The 22747-nt window shown below is 38.5% G+C and overlaps 1 protein-coding gene across 1 annotated transcript in view; it reads left to right on the top strand.

Moving 5' to 3' along the window:
• KDR (kinase insert domain receptor) overlaps window positions 1-6375 on the top strand; it is a 42829-nt gene extending 36454 nt beyond the window's left edge. The window contains exons 28-30 of the mRNA XM_054582194.1: window positions 2276-2375; window positions 2862-2947; window positions 4738-6375. Coding sequence (XP_054438169.1) covers window positions 2276-2375; window positions 2862-2947; window positions 4738-4960 — 409 coding nt within the window. The 3' untranslated portion in view covers window positions 4961-6375. The remainder of the gene's footprint in view (window positions 1-2275; window positions 2376-2861; window positions 2948-4737) is intronic.
• Window positions 6376-22747: the final 16372 nt, after the last annotated feature.

Genomic DNA, 22747 nt, shown 5'->3' with positions numbered 1-22747 from the left:
TGTCACACAGTCAGGTCACATGTGAGAGAAAAGGGCTGTGCGCATGCTAGGTGCTTCATGAAAACTTGAACACTTATACCCACTGCTCTCTTTTTCCTTCATGATACTTTTCCAAGGGAGTCAATGTAGAGTAGGGTAAAACAAAACAAGACAAAGCACACACACAAAAAATCTAACCAACCACACAAAAATCACCTGCATGGGCTTTAGTGTCTAAGACCAAAGTTTGAGTCTAAGCTCTAGCTGTTTCCTCTCTAAGGTTTAGCTCCTTCATCTTCAAATGAAAAATAAACACACACACATACACACAAAACCTAATTTGCAGTTTTGGAAGGAGCATATACAACATGAAAATGCCTTTTTAACTGTGAAAGGCCATGCAACTTGGAGTTATTGGGGTCAGAAGTCAGAAGAGCTGTCCTTTCTAAAGTAGCTGCATTATTGCCCGAGATCACCAACTCTAGTTTAGATTCTTCATCCTGAATAGCTCTTGAATCTGTCTGTCCAGTTCTCCAAACCCTGTCAGCTTCACCTTTTTTCAGTCAGGCTGCCCTTCCTTATCTCAGATAAATGGAATTGCCCCCTCATTGGTCTCACTGGCTCTGGTCTTACCCTTCTCACCCCAGACTCCTATTTCAAAAGGATGTATCTGAGCTGGTCAATCTCATGCTTAAAATTCTTTGGTGGTTGTTCATTACTCTCAAAATTGTAATCCAGATATTTCAGTTCTGTGATTTTGGACAAGTTCCTTAACCTTTCTGTGCCTCAGTTTGTCATCTGAAGTTGGGATAATAATATCCTCCCAAGAGAGGTACCATTTGTGAAGATGCCACAGGGAAATGGTTGAGGAGCATTGAGCATAGTGCTTGGCCCATAGAAGGGATTCCTGAATGAGTGAGTGAATGAATAATCGACTATGCTACTAATAGGTTTTAGCAACTGCCGCTTTTAGGGACTGAACTTGGGAGAAGTGGACATTTTCCTCTCCCCTTGTGTATCCTGTCTTGTTTCTTGTGGAGTTTCCTGAGTGAGGATGTCATTGGTGAACTTCATTGGCTCCTCTCTATAGGAGGAGGAACCTGCCTCCTGGGGAAGGGGTGGGAGACTCAGTTCCCATTCTCTGTCTTTGGCCCAGGTGAGTCCTCACTCTACTCGTTCACAGAAAACACAGGGAAACAACAAGTTAGCATGTCCATAAGTCTGCCTGTGGTGAGAAGTACACTGGGAAAAGAGTGAAGAATGAATTTGCTGTACCTCCTGTTGAAAGGACTTTCCTGCTCTCCACTTGGGCTGTCAGTGATTTTAACCAGATCACTCAGACCTACCCAAAGTCACAGGGCAGTGGAGGAGCACCCCCTGGACACAGGTGGTATATTGTCAGACAAGACCTATTGTTTGGACTCCCGAAGGAAACTGGCACCCCTTTGAATACAAAGGAGGACAACAAGCTTTGGTTGATAGAACATCACTCTTTCTAAGAACACTCGCCGCCTACCATTTATTTACTGTTCTTTCATTGTCCTCATTCTTCCTTCTGACCAAGGGAGGGAAAGTTATGGCCAATACATTTTAAAGATGAGGCAACAGAGACATAGAAATATTTATGACTTTCCCAAGTTTTTGTAGACTCTGACATTGACAAAATATCTCATGAGTCTTGAACCCCTGCCCTTTCCTAAGACCAGCAACAGTATGGGCTGAAATAGAGGATAGTGAGACTCAGTCCCTCTCCCGTCCACACACTAAGCCTTTATTACATGTAGACAGAGGAGATTATCTTCAGATCCTATAGTGAGAGTCAGTGAGATCTGCAGGTGTTTCCTTCACCCATCTTCCATTGGATGTTTGCTCTGGGAACATTACCTAGAGAAACTTTCCTAGGAGATGGCCTGGCAGATGTGAAACACTAGGTAACATGTCGAGAACTCAGTGGAGGAATTTCATGCAATCAGGAAGCCAAGGAGAAGGCAGTTGATCACTGAGTTTGCTGTTGTTGTCTTTTGTCCAGCCCTGGACCTCAGAAGTACAATTCAAAGGAAGAGGGGCTCATCTGGGCCCCTCACTTATATTATACTTTTAAATGGACTTTCACAGGAAATTAAGCCTTCAATGTGTGCTAGCAGGGAAAGATTTTTGTTTTGTTTTTCTTTTTCCAAAGGATGTTTTGAAGGTCACTATTAAACTTGCGGTTGAAAGATAATGAACTTAGGTATCACTTGTGGTATCTGCAGCCAAATATACCACCACTAAAATATAAATATTTTTTCTTTTGCAGTCAGTATCTGCAGAACAGTAAGCGAAAGAGCCGGCCTGTGAGTGTAAAAACATTTGAAGATATCCCTTTGGAAGAACCAGAAGTAAAAATAATCCCAGATGTAAGTACATCTTTTAAAAATAGTCTTAAAAATTATACAAAAGATGAAACATTAGCTAGATAAATATTAGCCTAAGCATTAGAGTCTAGGAGGTTCATTATAAGGCTTTCCGTGGGGTCTGTATCATGGGGTCACTACTGAAATGAAACTTATTCCATAAGGAAAGCCCCTGGTCAAAGTTCAAGATACCAACCCTCATGTCCAATTTCACTCAAGTGTAAATACTCTCAAGGGAAAAGAAGGATGAAAATGGGTCCCTCAGCTTCTTCTTCCTAAAGTCCTCTCTTCATCCTGGCCTGTGTCTGCTTCCAGGAAGCGGTTGCTCCCTCTTGTAGCTTGCACAGCTCCTGACTCTCATACCTTTATGTCCCTCTGCAGAACATTAGAATGTATTGTCTGACACATGGGTTAAGGAATCAGTTTCATTAAGTAGTTGGTCCATGTACACACTCAATCAACTGTGCCATCTCATTATCTCTTCAAAAGGACAACCAGACGGACAGTGGTATGGTTCTTGCATCAGAAGAGCTGAAAACCTTGGAAGACAGAACCAAATTATCTCCATCTTTTAGGTAAGGCTCAGCCAAACAGAAAAGACTAATTTCAACAGGAAATTTTGGAAGGAACTTAGAATTTTCAATGTAGGTGCAGAGTTTTTGTGTTTTGTGTCATTATTGGCCAGTCAAATTTGCATCAAACTAATAAAGAACTTAAATAAATCAAACAATTAAATTAAGTGGTAAGCCTAAAAAAGAATTTGAAATGAATCAGAGGATTTTTATGAGATTTGTCTGCTACTGGCTAAATAACAAAGAGGTCATTGGATGTGATCCCTGAAGAATTTTCCAACCTGTACATAAATGATGTGTCTCTCCTTGAGAAGTATGATATATAAATAAACCAATAGCTATTTGTTTAGATACGTACATATTATTGGCTGAGTTCACCTTACTTAATTGGAGAACAAATACTAAATTTTGTTTTGAATATATTTTTCTCCATGAGGTTCAAGAGGAATTTGTAGTTGTTTTGAATAGATGTACCTGCTTTTGACTTAACGAATAAATGAAAATCTGAATTTGTAAGAATAATAGGATGCCTGACTGTGGGAGCGGGGCGGTAGGGAGGTGGGTTGGGCAGAGGAGGGCAAAGGGGGAAAAATTTGGACAACTGTAATAGAATAACAACAAATATTTTAAAAATTAAAAAGAATAATAGGATGCAGAATAATTATTTATTTGCCAGTGGGTTTACTCTAGGTAAGAAGAGAGAAGATTTTGATCTACTTAAAATCTAACTCAATAACCCATGGGTTATTGATGTTCATACTAGAAAAAGAACACATTAAAATGTTCTGTTGTGCTATTTTGTTTGCCTTAAGCCCAAGGTGAAAAAGAAATTGTAAGAGCCAATCATGTTTTATTCACTGATTCAAAATGTATTTATTCAGCAATCACTGTGTGATAATTATCATGTCATTGCTTGAGACACTAAACTTATTTTTATTGGGATTGGATTGAAAGAAAAATTGAATTTCTAGTGATTTGAAATAACTTTTAAACCATATATGAGCACAGAGTTAATAAAACCCTATTTGCAGTTTTTAATATGAATAAGTTCATAAAGCACTTATTTAGGGGCAAAACCTATCTCAGAATGCCTTGAGAAGTGTAAATCCTGAAGTTTTAGATCAGCACAGCCTGCACTTCTAAGCTTTGACACAATTACCATCTGTCATGATTCCACACCATTGAAAGCATTCTCTTCTTGCTGCTGAGTGATCCAGGTCCTCAGTCTTTCCAAAGAATGTGATTTTTGATGAGTAAAAAAGCAGTTTCTGACCCATCTAGCTTGATTGCACACACACACTTTAACTTATTAAAGTTTAACATTGCTCGAGAACTTTATTGACACCCTATCCATGCCTTGCAATCCCCTAATTGACAGTGTGGGGAAAGCACAAGTGGACTTTCAGAACATCCTAATTTCCTTTCAGATCATGAAAGAGTCCCTTTGGCTCCTATCATTGTATACAAACTTGTCAATCCACAAGGCCATAAAAATGTTCCATTGGTTGGAACCTTTGCATAACTCAGGAGAGCTGCCTTTCATCTCATCTCAGGCTTGAAAGACTTGGACCCAAATAAGAGGATTTATCTGGAAGGACAAATTCATGCTAGTACCTGAAAATAGACATTGTCTTGAGTAAACCCGATACGTTGATTAACAAGTGGGAGAGATAGGGGCTGGTGTCTCTAGGGAGATTACAGCCCACATGGAGGTGGGCGGGGGGTTAGGGTAAGAAGCAAAAGAACTGCCTTCTCTCTGCCAACTCCTGTGGTTGCATTTTTCCTTTCCACAGTGGACTGATGCCCAGCAAAAGCAAAGAGTCTGTGGCATCTGAAGGCTCCAACCAGACCAGTGGCTACCAGTCTGGATATCACTCTGATGACACAGACACCACGGTGTACTCCAGCGAGGAAGCAGAACTTATAAAGCTGATGGAGTCTGGGCCACAGGCTGGCAACCCAGCCCAGATCCTCCAGCCTGACTCTGGGACCACACTGAGCTTTCCTCCTATTTAAAAGGAGGCACCCAAGTCCCCGACTCCTGGAAATCACATGAGAGGTGCTGCTCATATTTTCAAGTGTTGTTCTTTCCACCACCAGGAAGTAGCCACATTTGATTTTCATTTAAAAAAAAAAATGGATCTCAGACTGCAGGGAGCCAGTCCCCTAGGCATTTCCTGACAAGATGCTTGTGACCCAAGAATGTGTTTGTGTCTTCTCCCAGTGTTGACCTTATTCTCTTTTTCATTTATTTGAAAAACATGTGTGATGCTCCCTATTGTGGGTCTCCCCACAGGTTATAACAAAAGAAGTTCAAGAAAAGGCTTCATCCTCCAAGACATAGCAATACCTGGGGAGTTGACACCTCTGTAAAACTAGGTAATCCAGGCAGTGCTTTTGGAAGTGCTTTTGGTGTTGAAGATGAGAAAGACCTTTACAGCTGAGTCTATCTAAGAAGCTTTGTTTAGGATGTGGGTCCTGAGCCAAGTCTTACGTGGGGTTTGGACTGATAGAAAGGAAGATGTTGGCTTCCTTTGAGAGTGCACTGGAGCCTGCAAATGCATTGTGTTAGCTCTAGTGGAGGTGGGCATGGGGTCTATGAGGCAATGTAAAGGCTTCAGACAAGGTTACTGGTTTTAGAAGGTTGCGTGCTCTTCCCAGTTAGGCTAAATGAGAGTTCCTTGTGCTGTTTCCGACTCCTAATGAGAGTTCCTTCCGGACTCTTACGTGTCTCCTGGCCAAGCCCCAGGAAGGAAATGATGCAGCTCTGGCTCGTTCTCTCCCAGGCTGATCCTTTATTCAGACACCACAAAGAAAGGACATTCAGACAGAGGCTCCCTGTCGTGTTGAAGAATTCTGACTGTACAAACCAGCTTCTGGCTTCTTGTGGATGAATACCCACATATCTGTCCCGTCGTGATGTGTCTGAGCCTGAATGCAGTAGGTTTGGCATCAAGCTGTGGTATCAAGGCCCCAGGAAGGAGTTCGCTCTGTGGTTCCTTCTCCCCTCCCAGGGCCTTCCCCCTCCCTTTCACCCCCAAATAGTCAGTATTTTAGTCATTTGGCCTCTACACCTTAGTAAAAACTGATTTGGTTTGTCCTCTCTCTGGATAATTTAGATTTCAAAATTATTTTATAGCCAAAGTTATAACAACATCTATTGTATTGTGTAGACTTTTAACATGTAAAGCTATTTCTACTGATTTCTGCCCTTGTTCTTTCCTTTTGAACAAAAAATGTATTTTTTGTTTGGTACCATAGTGTGAGATGCTGGGAACCATGACTATAAAACATGCTATGGCACATATATTTATAGTCTGTTTATGTAGAAACAAATGTAATATATTAAAACCTTATATTATATATAATGAACTTTGTACCATTCACATTTTGTATCAGTATATGTAGCATAACAAAGGTCATAATGCTTTCAGCAATTTATGCCATTTTATTAAAAAAACTGGAAAACTTGAAGGAATCCTTTTGCAAGTTTTCAGGACTGTATCTATCATTTCTCTCACTTCTAAAATGAAGGAGGGGAATCAGACATTATTTCCGTGTGGTAGTTTTTATTTTTACTTGTTCTCTTATTTTTCTTATAGAGGATATTTTCATAAAATGTTTATATACTTTATAAACCAATAAATGTTTTCTTAGTTAAAAAAAAACCACAATGGTATAATATGATCCTAACTATTTTGAGGGTACATACTTCTGGAATGAGGTAGAATTACTTCTCGCCTCCCTCTTCTTCAGGACACAAATAATTCACACACACGTGCACTCTCATTATAGTCCAGGCAGTTTTGGGACTCTTGAAACACAGCCTGAGAGACATGTGGTAAGTTCTCTAAAGTGTTGTCCTCCAGCAAACCCCATGCCTGTTAGAATAGCCAGCCATGAAAATCAGAGGATGAGAGATTCAGAGATAGGTGGCAGGATCCAGGCAGTGCAGGAAGCATGGAGTATATTAATAGTTTTCCATAATATTTTACTCTGTACTTAAAGTGTCAGAACATCAAATCCAATGATGCCATTTTCAATGATTACTTTTGCCTGAATTCAGCGAGTAGAATTACCTAACAAATTATTGATTAACAAGTCATTGATACCAATGAGTGGCCCTATTCTTTGTGATATTTTTTATATAAGATTTTGAAATGTTTAGATAGACAAATATGCCTATCTTTTTTTAATGGTTTCTAGGTTTTTTAATCTTATTGAGGAAGGTCTTCCCAATTCTAAAATAACCCTCAATTCTAAGTTTTCTTCTCTACATTCAAATCCATTTAGGATTTATTTTTGTATATAGAGTGAGGTGTAGGGGTCTAGCTTTCTTTTCTTTAAGCAGTTGTCAATTGTGGCAGCACCACTTATTAAATATATGTCTTCTCCTCTCCCTCCCCTGTGCTTGGGAAATATGCATTGTACCATTTTTCCTACCCTATCATCATCCTGAGACATTCTGCATGAGTTTATGGTGAAACGGCTATGGGTGTGTGTGGTTCCTGGGGACAACACTTACAGATTGGGCCATGGTTTGCGATTAGTGGATGGGGTCTTCTGATAGATGTTGTTAAACCATAGGTCAGGCCTGGCTTTGTCTTTCCCATTAATTGCAGTGTTGTCCAGTAAATGAAAAGGAAAAGAGTGTAGATTATTCAAGATAAAAAAGACCTCACACAAAAACAGAATTTTCTTCCATTTAGGAAAAGAGAGATTTTGTTTCTCGTAAACAGCCCCTGGCACCGTTTCTGATGCCAGGAACTTGGATTCAGTTGCAACTTCACACTATAAAGAAATGCTTTCAGCACCTCAGGCAGACTGATTAGGAGGTGAGGTTTGGCCCTCTTTTTCCTCTGTCATCCATGCCCCTTGTTCTTAGCTACTTTTCTCTCCTCATTTGCCCCTGTGTTGAAGAGAATTTTGTGGCTTTTAAAAGTGTTTCTTGCATGGTTTTAGTTACAAAGCTTTAATTGGAGGCATTTGTTGTGTTTTAGATGAGGCCATACTGTCTCCCCTTGGCTCCTGCCATCCCTTCCCTCGCCCTTTACTTGCTTTGCTCCTTTCCCTCCTCTCAAACTCCTCTGTCAACTTCACCTTCAGTTTCTCTCTTTGCCACCCCCACCCACAACAGCCCTTCTCCTCGGCCACATCAACATGGAAGATGAGAGTTGTGGGAGGTTTAAGTTTATTACCCCTGGACTACGTTTCTCTATTAATGCACGTTCCTTTGTCCTCTTCAACTGAAAGAAAGAAGATAAGTGAAAATCTCAAACCCACACTTTGTAGTTAATGAAACCCAGTTTTTCTGTCTTTCTTAGCATGTCTTTCTTTCTGCCTCTTATTCAGACATGTTTCTCCAAGATGATAAAATGTAGGCAAACCCAGGAAGCTAAAGCCTTTGAGTCAGTCACTTTCCATCCACATCTTTCCGTGGTTGCATGCCCTTTTCCCTTAGTTGCAATAGTCATGCCATGTTCATACCTTCCTGGGTATGTAGTGAGTGGCTCAAAGGGGGTTCTAATCTGTTCTTATAGAATTGCACTTGTTACGTGAATCTCTTCTGCGTAATGGCTTAGACATATGTGAAAATTAAGCAGTCTTTGTAAAAGAACTTTAAGTCCATTTGCAGGGGGTGAGAGGTGGGCAGTTAGAGAATGATCTTAGGTGATAAAGAGGTTAAAAAGATAAAAATAATTTACTCTGTTTTGAATGCATAGAAGTAGACATCTGAGAGGAGCAACCCAGAGAGAAATTTAACAACCAAGTTGGCCTGACATTCTGGAGCCAAAATGTCTTAGAACAGACCAGTCCCAGGAGAGGTCTGACTCAGAGATAAGGACTCTTGAGTTAGGAAAAAAGTTTTCTTAAAAAAAAGGAAGACTACTGATAAGACAAAGGTTACAGTAAACTGTGATTGATATCAAGTGAATGCTAGTGAGAAGACCTCTCCTTGTACCTTTCTTTACAACAAAACATATGACCTTTTAATATAACTCCTAAACACTTACGAAACAATATTAAATTTAATAGCTTCACTCATTTTATTTTGTTTAAAAATGAAAGAATGGAAATATATGGTTTAGTTGTTTATTTTAGCCTCACCCGCCATTTATTCCAGATACTTTAGAACCAAAGCCCTGTATATTTTCCAATAACTGGTGATAGTGGACCCTCATACCTTCATTATTTGATGCTTTTAACTTTTAGATGCATTGCAATAGAAAACTGGCAGGGAATAAGAAAACTAGACTTTGCTCTGGTTTCAATCCATTCTTTGTTCTCCTTGTGTCCTCCCTTTGTCAGGAAGTGACATTTGGGGGATATAAATTCAGGAAAGTGGGTTGAGTTCGTCAGTGTTAAATGAACTCTCATTGCCTAACTCTCAGCCTCTGAGCGGCTCCCAGGATATGGGACATGCAAGCGCAGTGACTTCTCAGGAGCCCTCTGGACCACCGTGACCAGGGGAGGTTTAATGGGAGCCCTGGTGCTGTGCTGTGCGGGTGATCTCTTGAAGATGAAATGACTTATCCCGACAAAGGGGATTGAAAGCATTCCATTCATTTCCACAGAGAGAACATAAATGGAAATAAAAAGCCAGATGCAAAGCAGAGAATTCAATCTAGATATATGGTGACCACAAACATCCCACATTCATTCCCCAGGTTAATGAGAACATTAGCAGACAGTCTCCTGCAGCACATATTGGGGGGAGGCACAGCCTTCCATGGAATCAAGTGCCAGAGAGCCAGCCCTTAATAGTAAACTTTAAGTGAGTAATCTTTTATGTATGTGTTTGTTGTCTGCTTACATTTAACTGTACTTATAAAATGCTTATAATATGCCAGATACGCCTTTAAAAAGTTTACTAATATTAACTCAGTTAATTAATAGAGACCATAAAGCAAAAGATCAGCAGCACAGTATAGACCAGATGGCAAGCCAGAGTAGGATACATAAAAGGATGCTCACTGATGGTTTTCACAGGCATTTGTTAGGCATTTAATATATGTCAGGCACCTTAGCAGGCAGTGGTCAAAACTACGAGTATTTCCTTAGCTGCATGGGTTATGGCTTAAGGGAGAGCAACAGAGCCACAGAGAGGAGGAACCCAATCTTATTTCAGGACTCTATGTATTATTATGGCCTCACCTTAATGAACTGAGCTTAGTTCTCATTACTGACTCATTCTTTATTCAGTCATTCTTGAATAAAGATCTGAGTTTAAGAACGCTTCTAGGTATTGCAGTACATAGCTCACCATGGGGGGACTTAACCTTACTTCAGAGTCAGGATGCACATGGGAACAACCAAGTAAGACGCCATCTTACAGAAAGTTGAGAAAATTAGGCTTATTTTTGTCTGGCTTGCCTCATGATGCACAATTTGTCTTTTACTTGTAAAGAAAGATGAGGTTCTGATAGTGCTCCAGAAGAGTGCCATGTTGGCAGGCATTGTATAGAAAAACAGAAGGAATCTTTGGTTTTTTTTTCGTAAATAACATTGTGGTGTCCTTATATTACTTACTATTCTACATTTTAAACTTGTCCAGTGGCTGCAAATCCAAAGTATGGGAAGAGTAAATTCCAACATTGTCCTTAGTTTTACTAGGAATTCTTCAGTAGGGATTGGTTTATATAATGACTTCTCCTTGGTCATTGTAAAGTATTATATTATCAGGCACCATGCAACATTTCTTCAATACATCATTCCCACAAATCAAAGTGTTATCCTGTGTAAACCACCTTTAGAATCTTTCAAGCAGTCTGTACTTCAAATCAATAGAAATGAATTTTCTTTTAGTTCAGTCATGGTCTATTTCTGTACCTTTTTCCCCCTCCCCTGTCCCATGTGGTTGGCAAATTGCCTTGAGGACCTGTCATGAAAAGAGAAAATGATCCTCATTCTTCTCTTTTCCCCTTACCCATCAGTGAATTTTGGTGCTCTGCCTGGCTTTCATTCTTGTGGTCTTTTGTGCTGGAGCAGAACTTATTGCTTCTTTACCTGATGAGCAAATCAAGAGGATTCCATGCCAGAAACCATTCCTGAGTCAGATCTTACATAATTAGTTAATAATTTTCACTTAAAAAGTGTCCATGAATATTAATTTTGGATGACATATATTACAGCAGGCTTAATCACAACATTATAGAATTTTTAGATAAATATATATTATGAATTTAACTTCATTATGTTTCCATATTTCATGGTGATAGACATTGCAAGTACCTCTGTAATTATTGAGACCTGAGCAGCCTGAAGGGGCAGAGAACTAATGATCCTCAACCATATGCCAGGCATTGAGCTATGCCCTCCTCACATAAATTGGAGATGATACGTGGGGACTGTATAGGTCATTCCTAAACTTACTGCTCTCTCTAGTCCATTAAGTTTGAAGACTTGCATAAGGATTATCTGAACATTATGAACAAAGTTCTGGATGGCACGTGCCTGGGAAGACTGTAGTGTGAGAGAGTCAGGATTCAGAAAGAGCCCACTTGTTCATTGCTGGTGGGATTGCAAATTGGTGCAACCGCTATGGAAAACAATACGGAGTTTACCCCCAAAATTAAAACTAGAACTACCATATGACACAGCAATCCCACCTCTAGGTACCTATCTGAAGAAAAACCCCCACAAATTTGGAAAGATATACATCCCCATAATCATTGCAGCATATGCACAATAGCCAAGCAACCAGTGTTCATCAATAGATAACTGGAAAAAGAATATGTGATAAACACACACACGCACATGCGCGCGCACGCGCACGCACACTGGAATGTTACTTAGCCATAAAAAAGAATGAAATCTTTCCACTTTTAGCAGTACAGATGGGCTGAGAGAGTATTATGCTAAGTGAAATAAGTCAGAGAAGAATAAATACTGTATTATTTCACTTATATGTGAAACCTAAAAGCCAAGACAAATAACTAAACAAAGCAAAAGAGAAACACCCACAGATACAGAGAATGAACTGATGGTTGCCAGAAAGAAGCAGGGTGATAGGATGGGTGAAAAGGTAAAAGGGAATAAGAAGTACAAGTTTCCAGTTATAAAATAAATATGTCAGATGGAATGCACAGCACAGAGAATATAGTCAATAGTATTATAATAACTTTGGTGAGAGACTGTTATTAGATTTATCATGATGATTACTTTGCAAGGTACATAAATGTTGGATAACTATGTTGTACACCTGAAACTCATAACATTGTAGATCAATTATACTTGTAAAAAAAGAAAGAGCTCACTAGTCAGGATTCAAAGGCTGACTCAAATCAATTTGATTTCTCTGCACAAGTTTTGGGATGGGGCACCATGGCTTTCACAATGGCTTGAAATGAAGAAATATCAGTTGGTTAAAATCAATCAGACAATGGACAATTTACAACAAATCAGTTTTGTCAAATGATCAGTTTGCACAATGATTAACTCATCAAATTAAATTCATCAATACTCACATATTCCAACCTTTAAGAACTATTTATAAACTTTACCACAACGGGTATTGAAAAGTTTTCTCTGAAATTGTAATGAACTGTTTCTTTATCCGTCTTTGAAGCAGAATTTTGTAGACTATCTTCATCTGAGAAATTGTTTTTCATTGCTTTCAGAGAGAGAGGGAGGGAGAGAGGAAGAGAAAGAGAGAAACACTGCTGCAAGAGAGGCCCATTGATTGGTTGCTTCCCGTATGTGCCTGGATGGGGGATTGTATGGCATGGGGGCCAACTCACAACCTAGGTATGTGCCCTGGAGGGAAACTGGACCCACAGTCTTTTGTCTATGGGACGACACTCTTGCCACGTGAGCCACACCAGCCGAGGCTGGAATGTCTGATTTTTCAAAAGGCTTAAATTTCTCATGAAAATTTTTAATCACTTCCAATGATTCATTCAAATTCATCAATTTCAGCATAATACAATTTTATATTATATATTTGCTATTAATTTCTAAAGGAATCCAAACTAATCACATCAATATGAAATGTTGAAATTTTCTTACCAACAGCTAGAAATGTAAAATTAAAGCTTATATGACATTTGAGGTATGTTGAAATGACAATCAAAGGAATCAAATCTCAAAAGTGTCCAGAGCAATTCCATTATACTAAGAATCTAACGCCATCAATACAGGAATTTTTGTCTGTTTTGTTCACCTTTTTTCTTCAGTGCCTAGAACAGTGCCTGACAACAACAGGCACTCAATATCTGTGGAATGCAACAATAAAATGGGTCATTTGGCAAATAGAATTTCAGCCAATTGGCTCTCAGCAAACTGGTATTTTTTGGCATTTTAGCCTGCTGTCCTAAGCTAAATATTCGAGCAAGAGCACAAAAAAAAAATTCGGGGGATTTTGTTGACTGTGTTTTCAGGGCATATTGCTGTTTCCAAAGAGGTAAGGGAAATTTTAAGCTGTGTAACTAGATAAATATGTGGAGACCAAGGGAGGGAGATGTCCCACTGTCTCTAAGCTGGTCAGACCCACTTGAATTCTGTCATTCCATTCTTGTAACCACATTTAAGAGATAACTTGACAAATTGCTGCATACCCAGAGGAGGGTGACCAGATGGTCTTACATAAAGAATGGTTGGGAAACTGGAAATAGACTAGAGAAGATTTAAGGCATATGCAAGGGCTCTCTTTTAATAAATGAAGAGGCTTCCATCCATGGAACGAATTCTGATTCCCTTTTGTCTTCCCAAAGGATAAATTAGGTCAATGTTCAATGGATAGAAACCATGAGATGTCAGACCCTGGATCATCTGACTTCTAATCACATGTTCTTTTCTTTGTGACTTATGGATTCCCCCTTCATAGAGTAAGTAGAGATTGTTCTGTAAGGTTGTTGGAGAAAAGTTAAGAAGTTGTAAGGAGTTAAGGAATCAGAGTACCAGTTGGACCAGGTGGTCTCCAAGACATACCCATGTCTCGATCCATATTTTGAGCTGTGTGATCATGCGCAAGTTACCTGACCTCTCTGAGCCTCAGTTTCTTTATTAATAAAATGGAGATAATAACAATATTGTTGTACAGATTAAATAAAGTAATGGATGTAAATCGCTTAGTATAGTGTCTGTGACAGTTACTTAACAATTATCTAACCTATTATTATTATGAATCAATTAAAAGGAATGTACTATGTCTACTTTTCTTTTTTCAAGAAGTGATAATGAAGGTTTCAGTCTCAAATGGTTAAAGTAGGCACTTCTAAGTGTTCACCAAGTTCTTCTGAGGGCAGGGAAGTTATTTTTTTATTTTTTTATTTTTTTGTTTTCAAAATAGCTGCTTCCACAGATGACACCCAAATATATACACAACACTTCAGCTTTTGCTGTGGACTCCAGACTTCTGCTTTGTTCAGGGGTCTGGGCGGAATGGAGACAGGAAGAGGTGCTGAGACACAGTGGCCCAGGAGCTGGAGTCCAGGGAGGGTGAAGCAGGGAAGTTTCTTGTGAGTCACAGGCTGGGAAGCTCCAGCAGGCCCCCACTGGCTCTTGGGCTCCTCCCACTGAGAGACATTTCCTGCTCTTTGCAATCCAAGACCCCCTCCCCCAACTCCAGGAGTTCCTTAAGACAAGGTCTTTCACTGAATTGTTATAACCCAAGGGAAGCAGTGTTTTTAGCATCTGCCAAAGCTAGGAATCTCCCAAACCTTGAGAAAACTGTGTGTGAGGCATACAGTTCTCCCGCTGGGCCTATTTTCCCATCTCAGCAAAAGGAAACCAGTAGTGTTGACTTGTTTCCTCAGGGGTTGCAAGGGTATAGTTAGCTTGCGAGTTAAAAAGCCAAGTGTTACTACCAAAATAGTCCTTCTCAGCACCCCTGGAAAGGGCAAAGACTTCACTTTGACTTTGGATAAGGAATCCCATAACTCCCTAGGATTTGCACACTCAAGCTCCACATTGCACGAAGGTCAACATAGGAAGCCTTGGTTGCTCGGGAAGAGGAGATGACGTAGGTCGCCCCTGTCCAGACTCAGCCTTTGACAGGTTTATGGAGGATGGAAGGCAGGGAGAAACCTCCCTTGGCTTTGGCCTCTTGGCTGGATCAGGTTGGAGCTCCATTCAGGCCCCTCCTTGAGCCTGCAGACTGATTAGGCCCCAGACTTTCTGGGGTCACTTGGAAACTGTACAGGCCCTCTAACATATGGCCCTGATAAGGATCTCCCTCCCAGAGATAAGGAGCCGTTTAAGGGAATCTGAGGAAGCCCGGATTTTGTTTCCATAAAGCTGGACAATGTAAAGTGTAATCCCTACACAGATGTAATTAGTTGTTAAGCATATTAAGTCGTGAGGAAGGGGTGTTCTGCCAGTTCATAAATTACTGTGAATTTGCCCCAGAGGAACAGAGGGCAGGTATCTTTTCCTGCCAGACTGTTAGAATGGCCACTGATGATGGATCAGGAGGCTGAGCTTACGGGAGTTTTAGCAAGCCCTAAGCTCCAAAGGAAGGACTGCGGGGGGAGCCGCAGCCATGGATGACCAAAGGCCCTCGGGCTTTTTGTTCCCCTAATATAAGGGGAAGAGAAAGAAAGTTGCCTCTGAGAAAGGCTTTGGAGAAGTCACATCAAGGCTCAATATAGCAGCCAGCTCGCTTAGTTTTCTCTGCTAACACAGCGTTCGATGCTATGGTAAGTTGCCAGGTGACCTTGGTGAAGGCTCAGTCTCCCAAAAAACTGCCAGGTGTATGCCTGGCAAGGCCATTAAATGGCAGTCTGTCAGAAAGAAGGGGACTCTAGAGCTCACTTCTGGCCAAGTAACTGCTAAATGGCCCTCACCTTATGTGCCAGTGGCACCTCCATATTCTTTTCATTGATTCAATGTAAATAACAATAACAATAATAGTTGATAATTATTTAGAGCTTATTCTGTGCGAGGCACAATGCTACAGTTATATATCATTATCTAATGTTTATCTTACAATGTAGTCCTCATAATGTATATCTACAAGCTAGGTACTAATATTTTCACCAATTTAAAGATGAGAAAATTAAAGTTTAGGCAGTTTAACTTATTTGTACAAAATTATACAGTTAATAAGTAGTAGATCCAGATTTTGATCCCAGATGCTGATTCAAGAGCTGACACTCATAACAGGTACTTTAGGGCTCATTAGGAATATCTCCCCATAAGCCTTGTAGAGAAAACTGCCTTTCCTGGTTCCAACTGGTATCAAGATCAACCGAAAGTAAAATGTATTAGATGAATAGGCTAAGAGAGCCTATAACAACATGCTCTTTTATGTCCTCTCTCATTGTCTGCCTGGTCTGATCTTTGGAAATTCATTGAGGCTTTGCTGTCATAGCTGACTTTATGTCATCTGGGAACTTTCTGAGATGGTGAAATAATAAAGCAATCAGTGAACAGCATTTGTGATCATGTCTTTGAGTGTCTTCAAATTTTACATAGACAGGGCTTTTTAGGCAAATAACCAACAGTCGGGGTGGGACGTTGGGAAAACTGCTGCAAATTAAAATTTGGGTTTTTACCTCTTTAGGGACTTTAGCTGTTGTTTTTTTCTTTTTTAATTAGAGACGAAATTCAATACTATTTTATATCAGTTTCAGGTGTACAGCATCATGGCTAAATATTTATATAATTTATGAAGTGATCCCTCAGTAAGTCTAGTACCCGTCTGGCACCATATATATTTACTATAATATTACTGACTATATTCCCTATCTGTATTTTACATCCCCATGATTATTTTGTAGTTATCAATTTGTACTTCTTAATCCCTTCAATTTTTTTACTCAGCCCCCGACTCAACCCCCCTCCCATCGGGCAACCATCAGTTTGTTCTCTTTACCTATGAGTCTATTTACGTTTTGTTTGTTCATTTACTGTGTTTCTTAGATTCCACATGTAAGTGAAATCAAATGGTATTTGTTTTTCTGTTTGTCTTATTTCACTTAGCATAATACCCTCTTGATTCATCTGTGTTGTCACAAATGGCAAGATTTTATTATTTCTTATAGTTGAGTAATATTCCATTACATATGTACTATATCTTCTTTATCCAATCATCTATTGATGGACACTTAGGTTGCTTCTGTATCTTGGCTTTTGTAAATAATGCTGCAATGAGCATGTAAATAACTTGTACAACTTAACACCAAAAAACCAAACAATCCAACTAAAAAATGGGCAGGGAACCTGAAGAGACATTTCTCCAAAGAGGACATACAGATGGACAAATGACAAATGAAAAGATGCTCAACATCACTAATCACAGAGAAATGCAAATTAAAACCACAGCGAGATATCCCCTCACACCTGTCACAATGGCCATCATCAGTAAATCATCAAACAAGTGCTGGCGAGGATGTGAAGAAAGAGGAACCCTTTTGCACTGTTGGTGGGAATGCAGACTGATGCAGCCACTGTGGAAAACAGCATGGGATTTTCTCAAAAAATTAAAAATAGAAGTACTCTATGACCCAGCAATTCCACTTTTAGGTTGTTATGGGAAGAAATACAGAACACTAATTTGAAAAGATATATACACCTCTGTGTTCAAATTTGGGGTTATAAAGCAAAATCTAGAGAAAGTCTCTTTCCTTTGGGTTGGCCAGCTAGCACACCAATAGTCAGGCTCTCCAGAGTTTGTGCGCCCAGGAGGGATATGATGCTTAAGCGTAAGAGATTGGCATATTGCCTCTGTGGGAGATCACATTCTCTTTCTCTTCTGGTCTCCTCTATGTATCTTCCAATCAGAAACATTTGAACACGGAAAATGTCTGATCTGAGATTCCAATCTGCATTCACTGCAGAGGCAAATTGTGATGTGACTACTTAGTGATGTAACCGCTCTCTTTCAGATCCCAGTTGGATCTTGGATCCACTGACTCTTGATGGGACATTGCTAGAGACTGAATCACTCTAACTGCAAGTTTTAATGATTTCTCATAAATGATGAGAGATTCTCCCACCAGGAACTTAATTAAAAGCTAGTCTCAGGCTGCTACTGACCCCGGCAGCCTGCGGGGGTTCTTATTCCACAGTCTTCCTGGGGCCGTGCACTGTACAGTGTTGAAGGGAACAGTAGGACAATCATGAATATTTAGTGCAGCAGATGACAGAGTTTGTGCAACAGACTTAGGGTGACAGGAAAATAAGTGGCTCTGTGGCCAGCAAGGACCAGGTGGCACAAGAGTAAAAAGTGACCAGGTCAGCCAGGATATGCTGAGACAAAAACACAGCTTACTGCATATCTTATCATTTGTCACTCACTGTGATTTAAGATATTTTTTTTAAAAAGTGTGTGTGGGGGTGGAGTGGGTCAGGCATGGATGGAAATCTAAATGCCATGGTGCTCATTTCCAGAGTCTCCAGAAGATAATATCCCACCAGCAGCTGTGGGGGGCACTTACGGTAGCCTTACCCTAAGACAAAATAATAATTACAAGGTGATCTTTACATTTTCTGATAAAGCTCTCCTTCTCATTGACTTGCAGAAGCTGATGAACATCGCATTGGTGTTAAGGGCTAAAAGCAGCAGGGAGTGTTGAGATAAACCACTGCAATGATTAACTTACATGCTGTTTAATGGCACAAAAACCATCAGGAGTGTGGTGGGCCTGACCGGTTCCCACAGTGATCCTGCCGTCCTGTGCGCCTGGCTTATTATGTTTTATTGGCAGCCAGCAGCTTGTGTTAATTGTCCAGTCATCTCCACAAAAGGGGCACAGCGGTCTCTCCTCAGACTAGTTTTTTTCCTAGTCTGGGCACCTGGTTAGATAAACTTGCGTGAAAAAAAACATATATATATAGTTAAAACTAGAATATATATAGTTAAAACTAAATAATAAGTGAATATATATTCTAATAGTATACATATAGTTAAAAAAGAATAATATCAGGTAGAAAGTAATAAGTGATTTAAATTTCCTATATACACACCTACACATAGGTATTTAGAATATATACATATATTTAGCATATATGTATAGGTCAGAAGCCAAATATTAATATTAATAACACATATATTGTATATATGTATATATTCCTTTTTAAAAGATTTTATTTATTTATTTTTAGAAAAAGGGGAAGGGAGGGAAAAAGAGAGGGAGGGAAACCTCAATGTGTGGTTGCCTCTCATGTGCCCCCAACCAGGGACCTGGCCGGCAACCCAGGCATGTGGCCTGACTGGGAATCGAACTGGCAACCCTTTGGTTTGTAGGCTGGAGCTCAATCCACTAAGCCACATCAGCCAGTGCTACATTCTTATATACATACATATTGTACATACATATATAAAGATATAATGGGATTATACTATGCACAGCGTTGTGTAAATCTGCTTTTTCAGTGCATATATATTGTGAGCACTTCCTCATGTTATTAAATACTTTTCTAAATTCTGACTTTTGATGTTCACATAGCATCCTGTACCGTAACAACAGGTCCCTGTTGTTTGACATTTGTTTCTCTTCCAAGTTTTCTTTATTTTAATTAGTAATCTGATAAACATTATTTTGTCATTCTTTTCTTTCTTTTGGAGACCTATTCATAGAGATGGAGTGGAAGACTTAAGGTCAATAACATTTTTAAAAATTTTATTAACTATTGCAAATTTATCAATAGATATGAGTGATACAATGCCTTAGGAAAGAAATTTAGAGAACATATTTGGTCGGTTTTACTGAAAGCCTTAAAAATATTTATACCTACTAATCCTGTTTCTGGGAATTTATACTGGGAATTAATCTAAATTAAACAAATGTAGGAGGTAGCTATCTATACAAAAATGTCACTGCAGTATCCATTGTAAACAGTAAACTTTGGGAACAATCTAAATGCATTAAGAACACGAAAAGGTTCTTGGAGATCATCTAACTCTTAATTTTCAGACGTAGAAAACTAACATCCAGAGAATTAAAGAGACTTCCCCAGGATCACACAGCAAGTTCAGGTGTTCTCTCATCTCAGACTATATCAGGCTACTTTAAAACTTTAATTTATTCCTCTCAAAATGGGCATCATGAATATTCAACTCTTAATGTCTTAGTCTCTTTTGGGGGTAATAGAGAGGATTTTCAAAATATAGTTTAAATCTTATTGCACATGTATGAAATCAAAAGTGTGTTAATTTTATGCCTGTTAAATATTATCAGGTATTAAAGCACTGAAAAATTACATCTCTTATCTGAACTTTATAATACGATGCCTACACAATACTATTATTTTTAAAATTAGAAAATAAAATACTTCCTATATAAAAAATACTTAAAAACAATGCTCTACAGGAAAATCTACCTGTTCTGAACAAAGTAAAACATTAATCACTGGCTTCCTTTCAGGCAACACAGAAATTTAAAAAATATTTTTTATTTAAAACAATTTTTAAATCACAGTTTACATTCAATATTATTTTGTATTAATGCCAATTATACAGCCTAGGGGTTAGACAATTATATACTTTTCAAAGTGTTCCCCTTGATATTTTCAGTATCCAAAGGTGAAGCTATTACACCATATAAAGTTATCACAATATTAAGTACTATATTCCCTATGCTACACTTAACATCCCCATGACTGTCCTGTAACTTCCGGTCTGTACTTCTCAATCTTTGTCATGCAGTTCCCCCCACCGCCCCTCTGGCAACCATCAGTCTGTTCTCTGTATCTATGAATCTGTTTCTACTTTGTCTGTTTGTTTATACTGTTCTTTAGATTCCACATATAAGTGAATCTAAATATCTTATGGTATTTGGCTTTTTCTGATCTATTTTACTTAACATAATACCCTCTAGGTCCATCTATGTTGTTGCAAATGGTAAAATTTCATTCTTTATGATGGCCAAATAATATTCCATTATATAAATGTGTACCACAGCTTTTATATCCACTCACCTATTGATGGGTTGCTTCCATGTCTTGGCTATTGCAAATAATGCTGCAATGAACATACAGGTGCATATGTTGTTTTGCATTAGTGTTTTGGGTTTCTTCAGATATATACCCATAAGTGGAATCACTGGGTCATAAGACAGTTCCATTTTTAATTTTTTGAGGAACCTCCATACTGTTTTCCATAGTGGCTGCACCAATTTGTATTCCCATCAACAGTGTGAAAGTGTTCCCTTTTCTCCCCATCTTTGCCATTACTTGTAACACAAAAATTTTTAAAAACCTTTGCTTTAAACTGTTCCTGTCTCCATCTTCCATGTTAAGTAGAATTAATATTCTCTAAAATAAGTACTAGTTTTCAAAAAATGAATTCTTACTTAGGTTTAATAACATATTTACCATTTTTTGGTTCACTATAGTTTATGCATGCATTCCTTCTAGTTTCATTTCTTCTTGCATACATACCTTTCTATGAGAATTTATGCATTAAAAATGTCCTTAATCTTTGTCAATCTGAAGATGCCTTTATTTAATCTTCATTCATGAGTGACAGTTTAGCCAGTTACGCAATTCTTTCATAACAGCATTTATACAACTATGACTATATTATTCCATTATCTTTTGGTACTTGCTGTTGATGAGAAGTTTGCTGTCTAATTGCTACTTCTTTAGAGATAGCTGGAGTTTTTTCTTTGCAGTTTTAAGATTTTTTTTTGAATTTAATGTTTATAGTTTTATATAATGAGACTAGGTATACATCTATTTTTATTTATACTGCTAAGGACCTAGTGTGCTCCTTCACCATGAGGTATCATGTATTTCTTCATTTTCAGAAAGTATTCAGCTAAAATCTCTTTCTCTATTCTCTCTGGAGTTTCTAATTAGATGGATGAGAGGTTGGAGATTTCATTCATTTCCTTGATAGTTCTTTCACATCTCTCATCTTTTAGCTTTATGTATTGCTTCAAGGCAATTAACATTTCTGTGCTTTAGTTGCCTCATCTGTGACTTGTAGACAAAATAGTTCTCACACATCACAGGTTTGAGCAAGGGTGAAATGAGTTGTATTAGGTAGCCTGAAAATTAATCTCTGGTGATCTTTAATGAGGAAGGAAGGATAAAGAGATGGGGGGGGGGGGAAAGAAGGGAAAAAAGGAGAAGAGAGAAATCAAGTTATTATCCCCCAAATTTTCCTTTTAAATATATTCCTGCAAGTCAAAAGTGCCACAAAAATTTTCAAGACAGCACATAGCAATGAAGAACATTCATGCTAACTATTTGGAGATTTACCCAGGAGGAAGATGATGTCTTCAGTCCATCTATTCCAATATATGAGGAAATATTTATAAAGGTGAACATTTATAACATAGTTCAAATTAGTGTTTTAAAACATTACTTGAGTCACAACTATAGATATCATGTTGAGAGACAGATGAAAGTGACACAAAGATACATAATTAGAATTCTTTGAAGTCCTTTTATATGAAGTTCAAAAATAAGCAAACACAATTTATATTGTTTTAAGATATATATGTAAATATATATAGTAAAGAACAACCAGAAATTCTTTATCACTAAAGATTGAAATAGTGATCATCTCTGATGAAGAAGCAGATAAATATATGTGATTGGGGAGTATCATATGGGGACTTGTAGGATGTTGGCTATATTCAATTTCTTGAATTAGGTCATTGTTCTCAAAAGTGTATCTCTTTGGGATTTGGGTATTAAGATGAGTATTAACTTTGCAATTATTAGTTTAACTATATATATTCTGGATTATGATATATCTCATGTCAAAAAGTAAATATATAAAAATTTTATTTTCATTTTTTTGAAAATTTTCATAGCTAATGATGTGTGTTTTCAGGAATAGAACTGTGATTTATAATATTGAGCCTTTATTACATGAGAGTCTACTTGAAAGAGCTTGACATTTTGGCT

The sequence above is a fragment of the Pteronotus mesoamericanus genome, unplaced genomic scaffold, assembly GCF_021234165.1.
Source record: "Pteronotus mesoamericanus isolate MK-2021 breed Mesoamerican mustached bat unplaced genomic scaffold, CSHL_Meso_final contig_68, whole genome shotgun sequence".
Lineage (NCBI taxonomy): Eukaryota > Metazoa > Chordata > Mammalia > Chiroptera > Mormoopidae > Pteronotus > Pteronotus mesoamericanus.
This window is presented reverse-complemented; position numbering and strand designations above follow the sequence as displayed.